The 20,959-nt window shown below is 37.2% G+C and overlaps 1 protein-coding gene across 1 annotated transcript in view; it reads right to left on the reverse strand.

Annotated features, from left to right (window-relative positions):
• The window catches only part of DOK6 (docking protein 6), a 367,977-nt gene that overhangs the window by 243,311 nt on the left and 103,707 nt on the right, over positions 1-20,959 (reverse strand). Inside the window, exon 2 of the mRNA XM_032872255.1 lies at positions 13,936-14,043. Within this exon, the coding sequence (XP_032728146.1) occupies positions 13,936-14,043 (108 nt within the window). The remainder of the gene's footprint in view (positions 1-13,935; positions 14,044-20,959) is intronic.

Raw genomic sequence — 20,959 nt, forward strand, 5'->3', positions numbered from 1 at the left:
ACACTGTTATCTGTCATAGTACTCTGCTGTAAGTCGTTTGATCTGGCTTTTCTGTTACTTGCAGCCAAAAAACATCCTAACTAAGAAAGCAAACTTACTCCTGAGCTTTCTTCATTTAACAATGGAAGTGGCCATCCCTATCTGGGTGGCCATCACACAGTAAGTTAAAGCAATGACCAGAATCAGGGTCATGCCTCCTGTTTCTCTGACTAGTGCTCTTCTCACCAATTTATGTAATTTATTAATGGCAAATAACTGCTAATCAAGAAGTTACTACAGGAAAGTGTCTTCAACTACAACAGAGACTCAAATTGTAAGGATGACAAAAGAAATAATAGGAAAACTCACTACCTTATTACCCCTAAATTATTTTCAGGTGGCCTATTTTAAAAACATAAACATAATCTATTTTCAGGTCTAAGAAATGCAGAAAATTAACATAAGAAAATAAACAGTAAAACTGGAAATCTATGTACTTCTTTCTGTCTTTTCTCCCTCCTTCCCTCTTCTACTCTCCTTCCTACACTCCCTCCCCTTTCAACCTCTCCCCTCTCCCAGTATAAATTTAGCATGTCTAATAATATGTTTCACTGACTCTAAGAACAGAAAGGCATGAAAGAGCTCAGTCAGCTATCATACCATTCTTATTTTGAGAGTTACAATTTTACTACACAGACCTCATAGCAACTAGCTGGCTACGATAACGTTTCTTAGCAGATGTACAAAATTAAACCCCTTCGTTATTGTATGGGGTTGAAAAATAGCTCCCAAAAGATATCTTGAAGTCTTAACCAACCCCCAGAATCTTCAAGTGTGCCTTATTTGGGACAAGGTTCTCTGCAGATGTAATTGAATTAGGACGTTGGGGGACATCATCCTGGATTCAGAGCGGGCCCTAAATCCAATGACACATGTTCTTACAGAAGAAGAGCGGAGGGAGGGTTGAGACAAGGGCACGGTGGACACGTGAAGGTGGAGGCTAAGATGGAAAAGATGATGCCACAGCCCAGAAGCACCCAGAGACCCCAGAGGCTGGAAAAGGTAAGCAAGGCTGTCCCCCTCCCAGTTTTGTAGGGCCGCAGCCCTGCTGACACCTGAATTTCTGACTTCCAGCGTCCAACTGTGAGAGAACAACTGTCATTTTCAGAATGGAGTCTGAGGTAGTTTGTTAGGCCAGCCCTAAGAAACTAATAAAATTACACAGAATTATTTGAAGATAAATTGCTCCACTTGTTACAAAGTTAGTAGCCTTAACTGAAGATAAAAATGACCAAAAAATCAGAAAAATTTGTAGAGCCCCATTTCTCTAATAAGATAATAGTTTCCTAAAAAGCAAGGATACCTCACTGTTCATCATGACCTACCTAAAAGGTATTAAATATGTGTTTCTTTTTTCTTTTTTAAATTTGTGATTAATCAAAAGTCCACACAGCTCCACAATATACAATGTATATATAAACTAATTTTAGGGGCGCCTGGGTGGCTCAGTGGGTTAAGCCCCTGCCTGCGGCTCAGGTCATGATCCCAGGGTCCTGATATCGAGCCCCACATCGGGCTCCCTGCTCAGCGGGGAGCCAGCTTCCCCCTCTCTCTCTGCCTGCCTCTCTGCCTACTTGTGATCTCTGTCTGTCAAATAAATAAACAAAATTTAAAAAAAAACAACTAACTTTAAAAAGGACAAATTATAACCACAGGTGACAAAATTATCTGACAGTTCACCAGGGAGTTAAATAGTTAATCACTCATAAGCAAAGATACGGAAGTTCTGCCAAACAAAATCAATAGAGTCAAGTTATTTTATGTTGTCTATATAGACCTACACACTCATACCTACTATCAATGACAAACATATATATGCTTTTTTCCTAGCACATATGGATTATTTATAAAAATTGAACAGGTATCTGATGATAAAATAGTATTAGTAAACTCAAAAGACCCAAGCTATATAAATTACAGTATACACCCATAATATAATATAACTACAATTTATAGTAAATGGATGATTAAATATTCTACATATATAAATAAGGAATAACACATTTCTAAGAACATCTGACTTAAAAAGGAAATTATCAGTTCAATTACAAGATACATTTTAATGAAAACAAAACAGTACATATTAAGATTTGAGGGACACTGAGAAAGAAGTGCATAAAAAACATGACTTTAAAAATATTTTTCATGAATACAGAAGGTTGAAAAGAATGAACTCAGGCATTCAACTGAAAAAGTTAAAAAACAGAATTTCAATAAATAAAGACATCATAAAGACAATGGCAGAAATCACTGAAATGAAGAAGAAAAAAATGAGAAGTTTCATGAAAGCAAAAGGTCCATTTGAAAGGATTAGTAAAAGGGACTTGTGGCTAGTTCGATGAAAGCAAAAGAGAGAAGGTGGAGATAAATTAAGTACAAGATGAAAAGGGAAAAATTGAACAAACAAAAAAATCTAAATATTAATAAGAAGCTTGGAAACAAATGAATACTAATTAGTTTGAAAACATTGATGAAAGGATATATATCTAGAAAAATATAAAATGCCAAAATGGTGGCAGAAAAAAAGTTAGAAAACTTGAACAAAACAATATACTCATCTCCTAATAGCCCATTTCTAGACTCCTTCATAACTGAGCTTTACCAAACTTGTAAAGTATGATTAATTCATACTCTCTGCAAAATATTCCAAGAGGAAAAAAAAAAAAGCAAAAGCCTTTTGCTTTCTGAGTCTGGGCTAATATTGATCCTAAAATAAGATACGAAAAATCCAAAAAAGTCATTAATGAAAAACAAATCCCAACATGTAAGTAAGGTTTATTTCAGAAGTAAAAGTATAGTTTACATCAGAAAGTGTCCAAATGTATTTCTCAAAATTGATAGATTACATGAGAAAAATCACATGGTTACCTCAGTAGATAAAATATTACATCATTGATTAGGTTTCAACATCTTTTGTGAGAAAGTAAGTTTTGCTATATCAAGAAGGGAAAGGAATTTTCATTGTTTAAAAGGTTAAATACCTAAATATATTTTACTTCATATGTAAGCATTAGACACATTTCACTTATTAGCAGAAACAGGCAGGTACTCTGTCTATCCCTGCCTTAATGTAAATAGGTCCTGGGGAGTAAGGAAAGGAAAAAAAAAAAAAAGAAAGAAACAAAGAAAAAAATAAGTGAAACTATCAATCTTTGCATGCAATCATTACTGACATATAAACACTAACAGAGTCAACAGAAAAATACACTATTAGAAGCAACAAAAGCATTCAACAATATTGTCAAATTATAGTAAACACACACACACAAAAACCCCAACAGGATTTCTCTTGTAATAATCATTAATTAGAAATTAAAGTAAAGTAATACCTTCACAAGAACAAGAAAAATTATGAACTATCAAGGGATTTTGTTGAAGAAAAATGTAAAAAAAGAGAAGCTGAATAAAAAGAGAACATTACATGTTCTGAGACAATTTGCCAGAGTAACATCAGAGAATGAGAACTGAGTGTAGGGGGAGGGAATGCCTCACCAAATGTCCCACGGTGTGACACCATGGTAATCTAGAACAAGAGCCACGCTAGCGCTAGGACAAACAAGCAGCACAGAACAGAGAAATCGGAGGAAAAGCGCACATCATGTATGCTGCCATCATAACTGAAAAGATAGAAAGTTTAATAGATGGACTAGTGAAAGCTCACCCCCAACTATTTCTACAAATGGAATTCTTAATTCCATATCCAAATCTGGATACTGGATAGATGAAAGGCAAAAATATTGAAGGCAAAACTATAATGCTAACTGAATAAAATGGAGGATAACATATCTTTGTGATGAAAAGATTTCTTAAGGAAGGGACCAAATGAAGCCCAACTGATGAAAAAAAATTGAAAACATCCAAATTTGCAAATCTTGGTTTCATGAAGGGCTCCATAAAGTCATAGAGCGATAACAGAAGCGAGAAATTATTTACAATGTCTAATAGTAAAGCAATCTACTATTTAGAATAGACAAAGAAACATTACAAAACAGCAAGAAAAATGCAGGAACTCTGGTAGGAAAGTGGACAAAGGACAGGACTGGGGAATTCCTGGAAGAATAAATCCCGAAAGCAAACAGACAGAGGGAGAATTTTTCAATTAATTGGGCATAGGAAAATGCATGTTAAAACACAACTGCTTATCACTTTACACACACAAGATTTGGAGAAGTCAGTAAATAATGGAAAGTATCAATAAGAATGTGAGAATACAGAACCCTCACACACCCTGTGCATGTGAAGAATGGAGATGCATTCTGGAAAGTCATCTGGCAGTACGTATTTAAGTATTCATGTATCCTTAACACAACGATCTCATTCTTTTTATATATCCCAGAAAATTTCTCACATTGGGTCATAAAAACACAGTACAAAAATCTTAATTACTGTACTGTTTGAGATAATGAGAAGTTCTAGCAATCTAGTTTCTGTCACTAGGAAAATGGAAAAGTAAAATATAATGGATGCAAACTATAGGGTACCATGTAGCAGTCAGAAGCAACTGGCAAATGGACACATAGAAATGCAGATGGGTCTTAAAAGCCATAATGCAGCACGAATAAAAATAAGAAACACGGAAAGTTATAATACAACAGTACTTAAGGGAATTAACAATGTAGTACATGTTCAAGAAATCAACATTTATAAGAATTTATACACATTTATAAGAATCCTACAGTTTCCCATCATACTTATGATGATTATCTACAGAGGAGGGGGAATAAAGAGGGTTTAGGATGGGAATAAGATAAATGATCAAATATTACAGAAAGGGGTGATGATCGCAGCCATCAAGTAATACAACAAACTCAATCTGCAGCTGAGTCCAACTATACCCGGAACAGAAAGGAAAAGGAGGGATGGAGAGAAGGAAGAAGATACACACCCACCCTACCTGCCCCACACACACAAAAAAAGTCAACTGAATGATGTGTGAAATTCTAGTGAGTCAACCACTATTAACAATTACATGCCTATTACAATTTACCCGTGCTCTGAATTAGTCTTCAGCCTGGCTGTCTGTGGCTTGGTATATGATACCACTTAACATAACTAATGGGCCTAATTATGTTCCTCTAATAACGGACACAGAGTGGAAAAGAGTATTGGTATGATCATTAATATACATCATTCCAAAGAATATAAAAAAGCTGAAGGAGATTAGGGTTACTTTCCTAAGCTTATGACCTATTCTAGGTGTGACCCATTAGCTAACTACTAATCATGTAGCTAAGATTTTTCTATAGACTTAGAGCATCTAGACATAATATCCAACATTATTATTTTTTTAAGAAAATTTTAAAAAAATATATAGTTTCAAGTAATAGAAGAACCCAATTAACGGTGATTGAAATCTGGGGGATGTAATAGTGGCCTCTGGGCCAAATGTGGTCTACCACCTATTTATGTAAATAAAGTCTTATCAGAATAAAACTATAACCATTTGTTTACACATTGTCTCTGGTTATTTAAGGTACTATTAAGGGCAGAGTTGAAGAATTGCAACAGAGACCTTAGGATCTGTAAAGCCTAAAATTTTTGCTATCTGGCCCTTCACAGATAAAGGTTTGCTGGACACTGATTTGAACAAGCAGGACCTATTTTTTTCACATTAAGAACTCTGAAGTAGGCAGTTATTAGTGTTGGTCCAGTGGTTTGATGACATTAGAGGAAGCATCTCAAGCCCAAATATTTGTCCTTCTCTTCACATTTCTCTTATGCCCATCTCCTCCTGGGCGCAGAATGGCTGTTGCATTTCCAACCATCATGCTTTCCATTTAGGGAAAAGGAATAAGGGATATTGCTGGCCCTATCAGAACCCCAAAATCCTTTCTATCCCTTCTGGCAGGCTTAAATTTACATTTCATTAGCCAGAAATGTACTTGTCTAACTGCAGGAAATGTAAAAAAGTGATCAAAGTGTAAAAAAGTGATCTCTAGGGTGGAGATGGGAAAGGAAGAAGTGAATTACAGATGGGTGTCGAATTAGCAGTTAATTAAATGAACCCCACGCGTGAAATGTCCAAGTCGCATCATGCTTCTCTTCAAATACAACGTCTTTAATGGACAGACCTCCTACACACCATGAGGGAAAGATGGCTGTCTCACTCTACCAGCCTAAAAAAATTCCTTCCCAAATTAAAAATAACCCAGAAATTAAAAAAAAAAAAAACCTGAAAATTTAAATGATACACCAGTGAAGTTAGATCACAACACAACGACTCTCGGTATACCTGACTTAGTCATGGGAACTTTTTAAAAGTAAGGTTTTTTCCTCCAGCTGGTCACAGAAGACAAGGCAGAGAGTCAAAGCTGGAAAAAGTGTGTGATGCCCGTGCTGTACTGGAGAGGGAAAGAGCCAAGCACGTCAAGGACTTCAGGTAGCTTCCCATGCTGAGAGCGGCCCCTTCTTGGAGCAGCAAGTCTCACAGCTCTGGGGAACTAAAATCACCAACTGCATCAGGAACTTTGAAGCAGACTCTTCTGTAGAGCCATGAGATAACTCAGTGCAACTAACTTCAGGGCCCTTGAAATCCTCAGCAGAGAAACCAGCCATACTGCAGTGAGCTCAGAAACATGTGTTTTTCCAACTCCTGAAATTGTGGTAATTTGTTACTCAACAACAGAAAATGAAAACTGTCCTATAATTATTGTTAGTGACGGAACTGCAACCTTCGGTAATAATGAATAAACCACATTGGTTTATTTGCAAAATGGAACAGGAATAAAAGAAAAGTTGACTTTTTGGACCACTTTCAGAGCTGGCTGTACCAACTCTAAGACCAGGAGAATATCATGGTAGCTCCAAGCTTACATCAAGACAATCCTCTCACGAAAGGATAGAAAGGATTAGTGGAAAATTCCAGGCTACTGCAAATCAGGCTAAAATTTAATTTTCTAGTACACTGCATCTGTAATACGATTAACTTGATTAAAAGATAGATGAGAGAAAAGAAGTAGGAGAAAATAGTTGTATTTTTAAGCAAACATGATCTCTCTTTCTCATTCTTTGACTCAAAACAAAAACAGAACAAAACAAACAAAAAAACAAAATTATATTTCCCTAATTCCACCATTTCTGCCAGAGGTCACATTATGTGTGACAATGACAGCTGAGCAGAACAAATGCACCAGTTATCATCAAAACTGATGATTCCACTGAATCTCAAAACCCACGGTTCCCTAAATTAAGAAACTGTTCTCTAATCAAAATCAATTTAGTGGCTGCTACTGATTTTTAATCTTGGATTGTTGATGGCATATTCAAATTCTATCTCGGTTTTTGTGTAGAAATATTAGCCGTATAAAGGCTTTAATATTTTAAAATATTATATAAATTAAGTAAATATGAAACAGCATTGCTATTTATAAAATAAAAGTTTCTAGATAGATATTTATGGTAAGGTAAAAGTATTAAGAGAATAAATTCTCATGGAAATATTTTTCAAATCGTAAATCGTAAATGAATATGCATCCATTATTTGTGGAATAATGTAATTTTCCATTAATGACAGAAAAACAATTTATCCTCAGGAACATTATGCAATAAGCATGTCTCCTGTTGCATCTGTCAGATACTGCACAATTAGCCAGACGCTGGGGAAAAGAGATTTTTAAAACCCCAAATGCACTGACGGTATTCTGAAATAGTAAAGAGAGTTGGATCTACATCCATTAAATAAATATAAAAATGCTTCACAAATGAAGGAAATAGTCATAATGGGGTTGTGCTATTGAAGAGTCCTTCTCAAATTACTATCTGATTTACCACATAAAATGACATGCTTGAAATTACAAGTTACTTTATCATGCAAATTGGTCTCAAAATTGTTCTAAAATTAGTATGAGTTATTTCCCTGGTTTCATAGATGCAAAATCTGAGGCAGAAATGACTTGTACAACCATAGTTGTTTTATGGGCCACGTAGTACCTCACGTGAAATTTTATCACCTCACTTTGTGAGCTATGCTATTACTTGCATTTTACAGATAGCAGAGTGAGAGAAAGATATTTTTTAACTCATATTACCATTTTTTCTGATGTAGTACCATTATGGATGATTGCTTCTCACACAATTGGATAATTTCAAAAAGTCAGATAAAGACAATAATTTTTCTAACATTAATTATACTTCTATATACTCTAAGTCAAGCCCAGATTGGCCTTACAGATGTTTTCTAAGAGTGTGATGCCTATTTCTTACTGAACAAATATCTGTTATGGAGCAATAGGTTATCAACAAAAATTCTGATTGTCGAGTGATCTGTTTTCTGTGGCATCCTGAAACTGCACGGAGTGATTCTTATTGGAGATATCGTAGATGTTGTAAAATCGTAATGGACCTTGATTCAAATATGACAAAGATGAAGTCTAACTCAGGGAGTTCCCAATTGTCTTGCAATCACAACTTTGCTGATGCCCTCCAGTTGCGGGTCTTATCGCCTGATCTCTCTCGCCCATCTCTGGCTTTAGAACTGCCCGTCCTCACATCCCACCCATCACTGCCAGAGACACCACACAGGAGTGTGTTGTGAGCATTTTACCCCTTCTTTTCATTCTACACAAAAACCAACTTTTCATATTCCATTTCTTTGAATCTTTTCTGAGTCATTAGCATGTGATCAGATACTATGAATAAAGCAATAAATAAATGATTGTGGGTTGACATGTGACTGTCCCAGGAACCAATGTGTGTGTTAACAGGAGCTTATACTAAAAATTAAAAAACAAAAACAAAAACAAAAAAAACCCCTGAGGCCTCTTCAAGGTAAAAGATTATTACAGATAGATGAATAAATGAATGAATGAAGAATGAATGAACAAAAAAAATGAATGATACCCTAATGTGAATGATTATCACTCTGGGACCTTCCAGCAGACATTTTAAGAGACACCAAACCTGTGAACACTCTTCACATCATACCAAGTTTGTGCTCATCTAAGTAGAGAGCCACTGGAATCAAAATGAAAGCATTCAACATTATACACTGTTCATATGTGCTGTTTATACACAAACCTATGGTTTTGCTCCTAGCTTTATGGATATGCTCTATTTCCAGGAGGCTGTTTTTCATAAGGATGTCTTCGTCTTTTCCCCAAGTTTCTCAGATGTTTGCTTTACATAAAGATAAATACCGACAACTCAAAAATGAGTAAAACGGATAGAACAAAATGATGTTTTCAATGTCAGGTTGCAGGGGATTTAGAAATAAGATTGGTCCCAATACAGACATTGCTTTTCTCACTCATGTAGTCCTCATCCTAGGAAATTCACAACGTTCCATCTTCATTCACCCTTCTCAGGGATTTTATTTATACTTTCCTCCCTACAGACAGCACTCATATTTATTTTATTAAAATTTCTATGAACTGTTTCTTTTTCATCTGCTTAGAAAATTAAGGAAAATTTATTAGCTGATTCTATGTAAATTGCTCTGGTTCAGTTTTCATTGAGGATAAATTTGTTTTGAATATCTGTTATGACAATTATATACAGCTACATTTTCAACCCTAATGCATTTTTAATAACTTCCTTCAGCAGCTAGTGATTTGAATTTCAAATTTCTTTCTACCAAGAGGTTAAAAAAAAAAAAGTATATACCATTTTATAGCCATTTCACATAAAAATTGATTTATGCAGCAAGATCTCTCTCACAGTAAACATATCAAATGTCTAAATGGGACCATTAATACTCATAAGCCTTACAATATGTATGTTCCAGATAGAGCACAGCACAAAGTTAAAGCTGGCAAAGAAATAATTCTGTCCTTAGCTATTGTTCATAAGTCTCTCACTAAGGCTGGACACATTTCACTCATTTGATGGATTATTTTGATTTATTGCTATTGAGTGCTATAGCAAATTTTCGGGTGTATCAAGACAACTGAATAATCACAAGTTAAAATACTTAATAATTAATAAATAGAACAATTGGGGAAATCCAGACTAGCCTATTTTAAGCTATCTTGAAAATGAAGATGATTTTTTTTTTCCAGTTCTGGGGTTCCAAGATTTGAACTGAACATGAACTGCTCAAAGGAAAAGAGAGATTTTAAATAGGTCAGCCTTTTCATAAAGAGATCTCCCTTTACTCACCTGTCAGAGAGAGCTGAGAAACTTACAGCTTTCCTCAAAAAAAGGATTCATGGAAGAAGGCATGGGAAGTGATGGTTCACACTTTGATTTTGCAGAAACAAAAGTCTACACCAGGATAAAAATATCACGAACATTTGTGACTGCTATTTTGCCTCGATGGCTGGTTTTTAGGGTTGGGACAAATTAACTTCATCTGACCTCTGGGGTGGCATGTTTATAGGGACGGGCAGCCTCAGGGATGAGGAAGACACAAAGCCTCTAATGTTCTGTCATCTCTTCTCTTCTTTTTCCTTTTCAAATGTCAATATTCTTCATACTTTTCTCTTTTGGTAACATAAACAATTCTCTCTCTAGAATTGTTAAAACTTTCAGTTGGGAAGTTCCGGTTAAACAGTCTCAATAATTACTATAAATTTTACTGTTTGGTATTTTAGCATTTATTCCACTTGCATTTCCTTTTAAGTGCCATTTTAAATAATTTTCTATCATTTTTGGATTGACTCATTTTGAGTCAAATGTCAGCTTTTTTTATTTTATTTATAACTCTTGATAAACTTAGAGCTGAAATTAGTTTATCAAAAACACCCTGAATGCCACTGTAAGGCTGGTACCAAATCCCACGACTTTTAGAGGAAAACGTTTTATTTTGCACTGATCAAGCTCTCAGAGAGGCATTAATATACACCCACCTTCACATCACCATTCAGTAGATCTCCTGTGCATCTGCTTTAAGTCTGGCTGCAGTTCTAACTGTTGAATGAAAACATCTATCTGAATGTACCGTAAAGAAACCTAATCTCACGTGCCAAGAATGCCTTCTTCTTTCCCTCGGAGAACTGCCCCTCCACAGTGGGTCCCTGTCTCTGTAACCTCAGGACCACCCTTCTATCACCCGGTCTGGAAAACACAGCGGCTCCTACTCCTTCCTCTTCTATTTCTTCTATATCCAATCAGTGAAGGCTTGTGATTTTTTACTCAAAACTTGTTCTCCTCATCTTCCTTCCTTCATGAATTACACCACCCTCTTCTCTGCTGCTCAGACCCAAACGCAGGAACCTCCATGAGTCCTACCTACCTTTCACTAACACCCCACATCTAATCCCAAAGTACATCCTGTCAGCACTCACCGACCATATCCGGAAGGCATCCTTCTCCCTCCAACACTAACATCTTCACCCAAGTCACCATCACACATAGCCTGGACTCAAAAGGGCTAATGTTTACTGCCATTTACTAGATGCCAAGTAAGTAGTTATGTACTTAGCTATACAGTTTAATTCATTAATAAGAGCTTATTATATTTAATCTCATTATATTCCTATAGTACCATTTCATCCCCTACAATAATCTTTTTTGCGTCATAATCTGTCATATTATTACGATCTTAATCTGTCAGAGGAGGCAAATTAAGTACATGGAAATTAAACAGCCTATGCAAGTACACACGGCTCTTAAAGATGGATGCTGGATTCCAGAGCCTACAATCCTACCCACTGTGCAACATTAAGATGTTTTTTATTCCAGCTCTACGACTGAGATATAACTGGCATATAACATTATGTAAGTTTAAGGTATACAAAGCGATCTTTTGATACACGTGTACATTCTGAAATGATTACTAAAACAAGGTTAGTTAGCATCTCCATCACCACCGCTTAGAGGGTAAGATGAGTAAGTTCCGGAAATCTAACGTATGGGATGGTAACTGTGGTTCATGGTACTGTGTGGTTTACTTGAAAGTTGATAAGAGTCCATCTCAAATGTTCTCACCACACACGCACTAAAGTGATTAAGATTCTTGGTCTTTCTCAACAATCTATTTGTCAGGATGATCTTTTTCTTTCTTGAGTATTGTGCCTGAGTCATGAGTGCCAGGCCAGCCTCCAGCCAGCATCCGCCCCTGACCAGCGGGCAGGGGTTCTGCCTAGGAATCCAGAGTAAACAGTGTGCTCAGTCTTTCCAAAATTTTACCCAAAAATTAAAGTCACAGACTCATATTTCACCACTTTACAGTTTTTCATCAAATCAGGTTTAAAAATATTGCCATGATCATAACCATAATACAAAACACCAGTGAACCTTTAGAACTTCCTGTACTTTTTCATATAATTACAGTAGGCACCACTGAGATGCTTGGTCTTTGACAGTCTATCTCCAACAGTTGTCAGAAGAGACAGGTACTATAACACGTACTCATGAGAAAATCAAACTTCCATGAGCCAGTAAGTGGCTAGACAGGAACTTGAACTTGGATTCTCTGAGAGTAAGTCTATATTAATATAGAGAATACCTCATAAAGAGTTAAAGAAATTCAAATGCTAAGCCCTCATGTAGAGCTCCGAATATAATAGAAATGATTGTTAGATATTTGTGTAATAGAATTACTTAGGAAATATTGTAGAAAAATCTACTTTCTAAAATAAACTTTATTTTGGAGAGCACTTTTCAGTCCACAGCCCTACTGAGCAGAAAGTACAGAGATTTCCCTCCACTGTCAGCCTCCACACATGCACAGCTTCCCCCATCACGCACATCCCACAGCAGAGCGGGACATTTGCTACAGCTGATGAGTCCACTTTGACACAGCATAATCACCCAAAGTCCGTATTTTATAGTAAGGTTCACTCTCGGTGTCATACATTCTACGAGTCTGGACAATGTCTGATGACATACATCCACCATGATGGTGTCGTAAAGGATAGTTTCACTGACCTCAAAATCCTCTGTGCTGTATCTGTTATCGATCCCACCCCCAGCCCCAGGCAAGCACTCTTGTTTTGTTTTGTTTTTTAAGATTTTATTTATTTATTAGAGAGAGAGATCACAAGTAGGCAGAGTAGCAGGCAGAAAGACAGGAGGAAGCAGGCTCCCTGCTGAGCAGAGAGCCCGATGAGGGGCTCGATCCCAGGACCCTGAGATCATGACCTGAGCCAAAGGCAGAGGCTTAACCCACTGAGCCACCCAGGCGCCCCAGCAAGCACTCTGTTTTTAATAAAAGGAGAATACACATAAAATGCATATCACATAAAATAAACCCCACAAAATCATTATGTTATTCACGGTAACTTACTCTCTATTACCAACCGTGAGGAATTAGATTCTTTACTGAGCTCACTGAGGCATGGTCAACAAACCATCCTACCAGTTCACAATTCTGAGTTCTGACCATGAATTCTCCACGTGATTATAAAATACTTAACTGTATTTTGGTATTATTACAAAAGACAACTTTAGGCAGCATATTTAACATCATTCTGGGGTATTTCCTACATACTTTCCATCCTTAGTAAACTGATTCATGAGAATGAATCAAAATTCATAGATGGTATGGCTACCTCCTACACGTCAGCCTATCTGATGATCCTTTCTTGTTAAAGCTATAAACAGCAACTACTGTGCACATTAGCAGAGTCATTAGCACAGCTAACACCAGCCTCCAAAGTTTTATCTCCTAAATATTGCCCACAGTTTAAATCAAAGTAACAAATGCACAATTAACCTGAACAGAGGGAAATCGTCTACTCAGCACGTTGGGAAATGATGTGGTTGAATTATGAGTCATCTCATTTCGCAAAGTAGCAATAAAAATGAGTCTTTCATTTTGCGGAGGTACCACTGGCATTTACAGCAGATGATTAAAATAAAGGAGAAAAATAACTTTTGCATTATATCAAAACAGGGACATTTTATACTGGTCATGCAGTTTTGCCCCTGCGGATTTCATCGATCAAAAGAAATGTCTCCAAGAGTTGTTGCCAAGGGTCTGCTTATTCCCTAGTGATTCCGAACACTGTGGCTTACCTTATGGAAGTTTCTGAAATACGCTGCCTTTTCATCCGGAAATTTTTCTAGCCTTCTGGGTCCTTTACTAGAAGCCTTCTTGAAAACCAACCAGCATCGTCTGAAAATCTGAAAGCAAATGAAGGATCTGATTATCTATCTTTTTGCATGAGTTTTGTAATGCCAGGAATTTATTTATCCAACTAATCCACTGGAAAGAAATTTTTTTAAAATGTATTTAGAGAGAGAACAGTTTTTGAGTCCTAACCAGGTTATTCATTAAAATTACAGCAAACTTTTAAGAACACAATATTTAATATAAAAGTGACTTTTTTTTTGGTACAAAGATTTTATCTTATGAGGTTTTCAATGTGCTGGCTTCAATGGTCTTTAATCTAATTAAATCATCTGTTATCAATACCATATAAAATATTTATCTCAGCATGCCAGTGACAGGGCAATTCTCTGTTTTCCATGATAATGCAGTCATAACTTGTAAGATTAAGCACTTTCATAATACTCAATTTTCTATCTTTCAAAAATCACCACTTCTAAAAATTAACTTATCTTGTAGGATTAATTTACTTTAAAAGACCCAAAGCTCATATGTTAATTTAGAAAACAGGAAGATAGGTGCTTTTATAATAGAAACATCTGCCTTACCCTTTTATACTTTACAGTAACTAGCATTTGTTGAATGCTTATTTATATGGACTACATCTAAACATTTATATGCACATTTGATCTTCATACCTACAACATGGGGTAGTTTATCTCCATTTTAGGATAAAAACAGTGTGACAGTGTCAGGATTTGCACACACCTCTGTCTGAGCACATATCTCTTCAGTAAAAAAGCAGGACCACCAATTATACACACACACACACACACACACACACACACACACACCATCATTCCTGGACTCTGCCCCTGTTTCATAGGACCAATTAATATCGAACTCTGAACTTGGCCTCTCTGTCAACCTCCCTCCCAAAGTACATTTAAGGCAAAGTAATAAAATGAGTCTCATCTCAGTCATTGGAGAGGTTTAGAAATGCAAATTGGCCACAATTTAAGATTTTTAACATGTAGCACAGTTTTGCCAGAGTCTACATTCTCTATAGCCATTAATAAATGCACTGAGGGAAGACAAAACTGCAAAGTTGCTATATTGTGTTTCTTCCTCCCCTCTCTTCCTCTTTCTCCCCTCCTCCCCTTTCCTCTTGTTTTCTTTCCTTCTTCCTCTCCTCCTTCCTTCCTTCCTGCCCTTTCTTCTTTCCTTTCTTCCTTCTTTCCTTCCTTCCCCGTCTTTCCTCTCTTTCTCTCCCTCTCTTCCTTCTTTTCTCTTTCTTTCTTTTCTAAAACCAGCCAGATAATATAATTTCTTGTAGAAATTATAATTTCGATAATATAATTTCTAAAATATAATTTCATTGTTCATTACTCACTAGAAGACAGTGCTTCCCATGTGAAAAGGAACTCTTAGAATAGTTACATAGGAGACCTTTCATAAAAGCATTATGAACAGAGTAACAACGCACACACTTTGACTTTACACTTGCTACCTTTCTTAGCTCCTTTCCTATTACCTTCGAAAAGCCTCTAAAGGATAACCTTGAGCTCTGCATCAGGTCTGTGCGTCTCTCCTTCTCTACCTGGATAGAGATGCACCTCCTCCGTGATGGGATTCCTAACCACACACCTGGAAGTAGGGTGTTAGATTACACCCCCCCCTCCACGTTTGCTGGTGTCCTTCCTCCACACTTGTGTTTAGCTCATTATGTTACTTTTTGGCCCCTTATTGGTCTCCACCCCCACAGTAAAATACTATTTAAAAAACATGTGAATACTGATTATAATATAATATCAGCTTATGGTTTGCTTGGCTTTGACTCAATTCTACGTGGGTTTATTTAGCATTATAGATTCTGCTTTTAAACTTTAAAAAGGTATTTATATTTTAAGTAAATTTAAGGTAATAAACGTAGAAAAAGAAAACATGTCAGAAAAGGCAGTTTGTACAGTGGAAAATGAATAAAGTTTTGTGTTAGTTTGCAAATTTGGGAGTTCCCTGGGTGAGGTCTGAAACTGGCCCCTTTACACAGAGGGCAAGGAGATACCCAAGACTGAGACGGGCCACTCCAGGCTGGTGAGTGGCAAGTTTAACGAGCAAGGGAACTCCCATACAAGACTTGTCTTGGGCAGCCACAAGACAAGCACAGCTCAGCAAGCCCCGCTCTGCCCTTCCTGTCAAATCTTAAAATGCCACAGAGAAGCCTTAACAGGGTTCAGTCACTTTCAGTCCAGATGATCTAACAACACATTGCTCTCCCAAGACCGTGGGCTTGAAAGGGCTCTGCCTACAGGCAGGGTGGGCGGAAGGTATCCTCCAAGGATGGGGACGGGTGAGGTCCAGCTCTCAGGTCAGCTGGTGACAATAAAGTCCTCACAATGACCTTGCCCGGCATTTCGGAATCCAACAGATGGGTTTACATCAGGGCTTTGCCGTTTACTAGCTGTGCAACCTGAGACAAACTACTTAATGTCTCATGTAGAAGGGTACCTCACTGGACAGAAGGAAGAGTCAACAGGATGGGCCCACATCCTAGTGCACGGCAGGCTCTCCACATGGGCGGCTCCTTTCTCAGGCTCCTTTAACTTACAAAGTAGGTGCAATTTGCCACACATGACAAAGTCATATGTAAGGACACTTTTTTGCTAAGGACATACAATTCTAACAAAATTCAGATCCAGAATATTCAGACCCAAATATTCCGCAGTCAGAACAATTAGAACACCATATAAAAATTTTAAAAAATAAAAATAAATACATTGATGATCTTTGAAACTCGGACTGTGGAACAAGGACTTGGAATTGCAGCTCTGCCCTTTGTGAGAGCCATGTGGCTCCGGGCAAGTCACTGAATCTCTGAGCATGTATACTTCTCTTAGCTGGTAGAAAATAATGCCTCTATCATAGGATTGTTGTGACAGTGAATAGAAATAAAATGTTCACGGCTCATGGCTTTGTAAGGTTATAGAGGAGTCATGCACTAACAGACGGTAGTACAGTGCAAAACAGCTAACGTGCTCTTAGAGGTAGACTTTGTTTAGCACACCCATAGCCATTGTGGATATTTACATATATTGTAAAAATAATTGCTTCTACCAACATATTTTAAAGGTTTCAAATAATTCCAATAATTATGGGGATTATGTTATACACACTATTTACAGACAAACTGTCTAAATACTCTTGAATGAAAGCGAGTTCCTGTTAATTTCACCATGGTTTGGATATGGCTGGTCGCATTGATTAATATGCAGCTGAAAAACAGAAAAAAGTGCACAAGTTTACTCTCTTTCTAAAATTATTCCTTTCACAATACAGTGTGAATTAATTTTTGCCCAGGATGAATCATTTCATGCAGTCATTAGTGTAAATCCTATGCAATGGAATTGAGGGTATTCTATTGCAATGCCCAAGAATACAGAGTACAGTTTTTTAGCTAGCATATCTTGATTTTCAGAGCACATTCTGCTATATTTCAAATGCTTTGTCTTGAAGAAGTTATTTTAACTTCTCTAAAACCCAACTTCTTCTTCTATAAATTCAGATCAATATACCTCATGAAGTTGCTATTTGAGGATTTAATAAGATAGCTCACAGAAAGAATCTACAATATGTGTTTAAAGCTCAGTCCTCACACTATTATCTGAAACTCTTGGGTTCTGAACACTGCTATGGATTAAACTTCGTCCCTCCTAACCTCTCATGTTGGATTCTTTACCCCCAGTGTGATGATATTTGGAGATGGGGACTTCTGGAATGTAATTAGGTTTAGATAAGGCCATGAGGGTAGGCCCCTCAGGAAGGGATAAGTGATCTTGTAAGAAGAAACCCCACAGAGCTTGTTCTGTCTCTCTCTGTGCTCCCCCACACACAGTGAGCTAGTGGCCATCCGCAAGACAGAAAGAGGGCTCGCTTAAGAACCTGACCATGCTGGCACCTTGATTTTGGACTTCTAGCCTCCGGAACTATGAGAAAATAAATGTCTGTTGTTTGAGCCACTTAGTCTGTGGTTTTTTGTGATGGCAGCCCAAGCTGACCAAGACAAACCCTTTTAGATTTTGTTATTACTAGCCAAAAGGGTGGTGGTTGGTAATGGATGTAGTTGCAGTGGTAGCAATATTTTAGAAGTGAAAACAAGTTACATGAATCAGACTAGAAATTTGAGGGATTGGAGCAGATAAATAAAAGTATCATTTGCAAAGTGGGATGTATATAGATTTTCAATATTTATCTCTTTTTTGTTATTGAATTTAGAATCCTAGCTGAAGTAGGAAGACTCTCTTTGAATGGAATTGAGACCAGATCCCTGGTAATATGGTTTCTGTTTGTTCCTACAGAAGAATGCTTTCCTCTATATGCTTTGCACTTTATTGCCCATAGCTCAGGAACCATGATGATGTCAAATGAAGCCTTATGATATTCATGGAATTACAGAAACACACTCACTGACTGTAATGCCCATCTTGTGTGACTACAGTTATTTTCTATTAAAATGTCAAAATGAGTTAAATATAAGTTGGAAAGCATAAATGTTTCCACTTTGGCACTCAGTGTTACGATGGAATACATCTGATAATGGGTAATAAAGAAAAAAGAGTGGGTATTTTCATTAATATATTATCTATTTGCTATTACATTAAGAAAGGCAACCACATAAAGATAAAAATTGTTGAAGACTTGATTGAATAGAATGTTTACCAAGCAGAGGCCCTTAAATTACTAGTTTCTTATTCTGGAATAATGTTAGATTAATAAAACAGTTGCTAAAATGGTGCAGAGTTCCTAAATAGACTTTACCCAGCTACCTCTAATATTCACATTCTATATAACCATGGTACATTTTTCAAAACTATGAAATTAACATTGGTATAATATTATTACATAAAGAGTTTATTTAAAAATTGCTAGTGTTTCCACCAATATCTTATTCTGTTTGGGGATCCAAGAGATCCAATCCAGGACACCACATTAAATTTAGGTGTCCTGTATCGTTGGACCCCTCTGATCTCTGATAGTTTCCTAGTCTTTTCTGTTTTTTGTTTGTTTGTTTGCTGTTCGTGATCTCAACAGTTTTGAAGACAACTGACCAGGTATTTTGCGGTATGAAAATTAATACACAAAAATCTCACTTAAAATGGGAGTCAGGAGGCCAGAAGGGGGAGCTCTCACCCATTACCACTCTTGGTCAGTAACAGACCTCACAGGAAGAGAAGCACCACTGGGGAAGTCCAACACTGCTTTACCACTCCAACAGGAGGATGGAACATTTCCTTCCTTGCCTGGCAATTCCACCCATGAAAAACTGTCATCAACCTGGACCGTTCTCACCTTCCTCCGGTGGGCTTTTGATCAAAACAACCCCTTTTTCTTTCTAAAGCGATGTCCCTCCCCTTTGCAGTTGGACTTGCCTGTGGCTTTCGCTAAAGCTTGCTTATCCTGACTTGCAAATCTTCCGCAATTCCCAAATAAACTCATCTGCTGGTAAAATAACTGGATGTCTTACTTTTAACGTGGACAGCGACATATCTGCAGATTTGCACCTGTGGTGAAGTTGAATTTAAAAACAAAAAAACAAAACAAAACAAAACAAAACAAAAACCTCTTTTAAAATGAAGTCAAAGGCCAGAAGGGGAAGCTCTCACACGCTACCACTCAACCTGAAGAAACACCTTGCATTCCCGGTAGGAAGATGCCTGTACTTCAGTAACCCCCAGCAGAGAAAAGGAAGATTTTCTCCATGCCTGGCAACAGCCCAGCCAGTGACAGAGGTCACAACTCAGCCAATAAAGAACCACTATGCTCTGAACTCTAGTTTACTCCAAAGGACTTGTTCATTATAACAGCCCCTCCCAACAGTCCCTTTTCCTCTTCGAACTAGGCGATCCTCTCCTTTGTTCTCTGGACTCGCCTGTGGTTCACTGCAGCTTGCTTGGCTCAAATTGCAATTCCTCTGCTATTCCCAAATAAACCTATTTTGCTGGTAAAATAACTGGCTGTTTCATTTTCCAGGTCCACAGTACAAAGTTCCTCAATTTATGTTTGTCTCAGTAAGTTATTCTTGATATTTCAGCAGTCTAATGAAAATCTCACAGTAAAGGGATTAAAACAAATAGTTCACTGGGAAAAATAATATAAATGCATCACAGCTATTTGGACTAGTTATATTCTGATTAGAGAGCTAGTTGAATTTTTAAACTTAAAGTAGTAAAACAATAATTTAATAAATGTTAATAAAGGCAGAGATTTTCATTTTATATTCTTGTTTGATGCAGATTTTCAAAATGTTTTGCTTTGTCATCAGAGTAAATAATGAAAAGGGCGCTGGTGCTGAGACTCTGCACGTATCACTCTGTGTCAACGTGAAGTCAAATTCAGCATGAATCAGCATTCTAAAAACAACCTTCATGCTAGCAGCATAAATAAGTAGAAGCATGAGGAAATCACTTCTTTGTCACTGTTCATCGAACAGGATTTTAATAGTGTACTATGTTCTGCTTTAGGCCCTAGAAGTGATGTCCTATATAATAAGTTTGTTGGGGAAATTCCAGGGACGAGCAGCAAAAGTGACTGCATGAGCCCAGGAAATCACTCCTCTGAGGGAAAAATAAATAAATAAATAAATAAAGGAGTAGGTTTTATTTTGCTTATAAATGAAAGACACGAATTCTTCCAGTACATCAGATAAATGAAATTAGGTACCTTATTTTTATTTTTGTCCCACGAGACAAAATAAATAAATGCCCTTCATTAAGCAGTATGTGGGAGCGGATGGTGCAGTATCTTCTGCCTGGCTCTTCAAGGACATCGAAAGATGCAGGGACCATTTGGCTGGTTAGCAACAGAACTTACTGCTTGCAAGAGAATGCACTTTCCTCCTGTCCTGTCCCTTAGCTGCTGACACTCTTGCCTGTCCTCATCATGGCTCCGGAAGGTGTCTCACCGTCTCCTTAGGGACTGACTGATTTCACCTTC

The sequence above is a fragment of the Lontra canadensis genome, unplaced genomic scaffold (assembly GCF_010015895.1).
Source record: "Lontra canadensis isolate GAN:19392208 unplaced genomic scaffold, GSC_riverotter_1.0 scaffold44, whole genome shotgun sequence".
In the NCBI taxonomy this organism is placed as follows: domain Eukaryota; kingdom Metazoa; phylum Chordata; class Mammalia; order Carnivora; family Mustelidae; genus Lontra; species Lontra canadensis.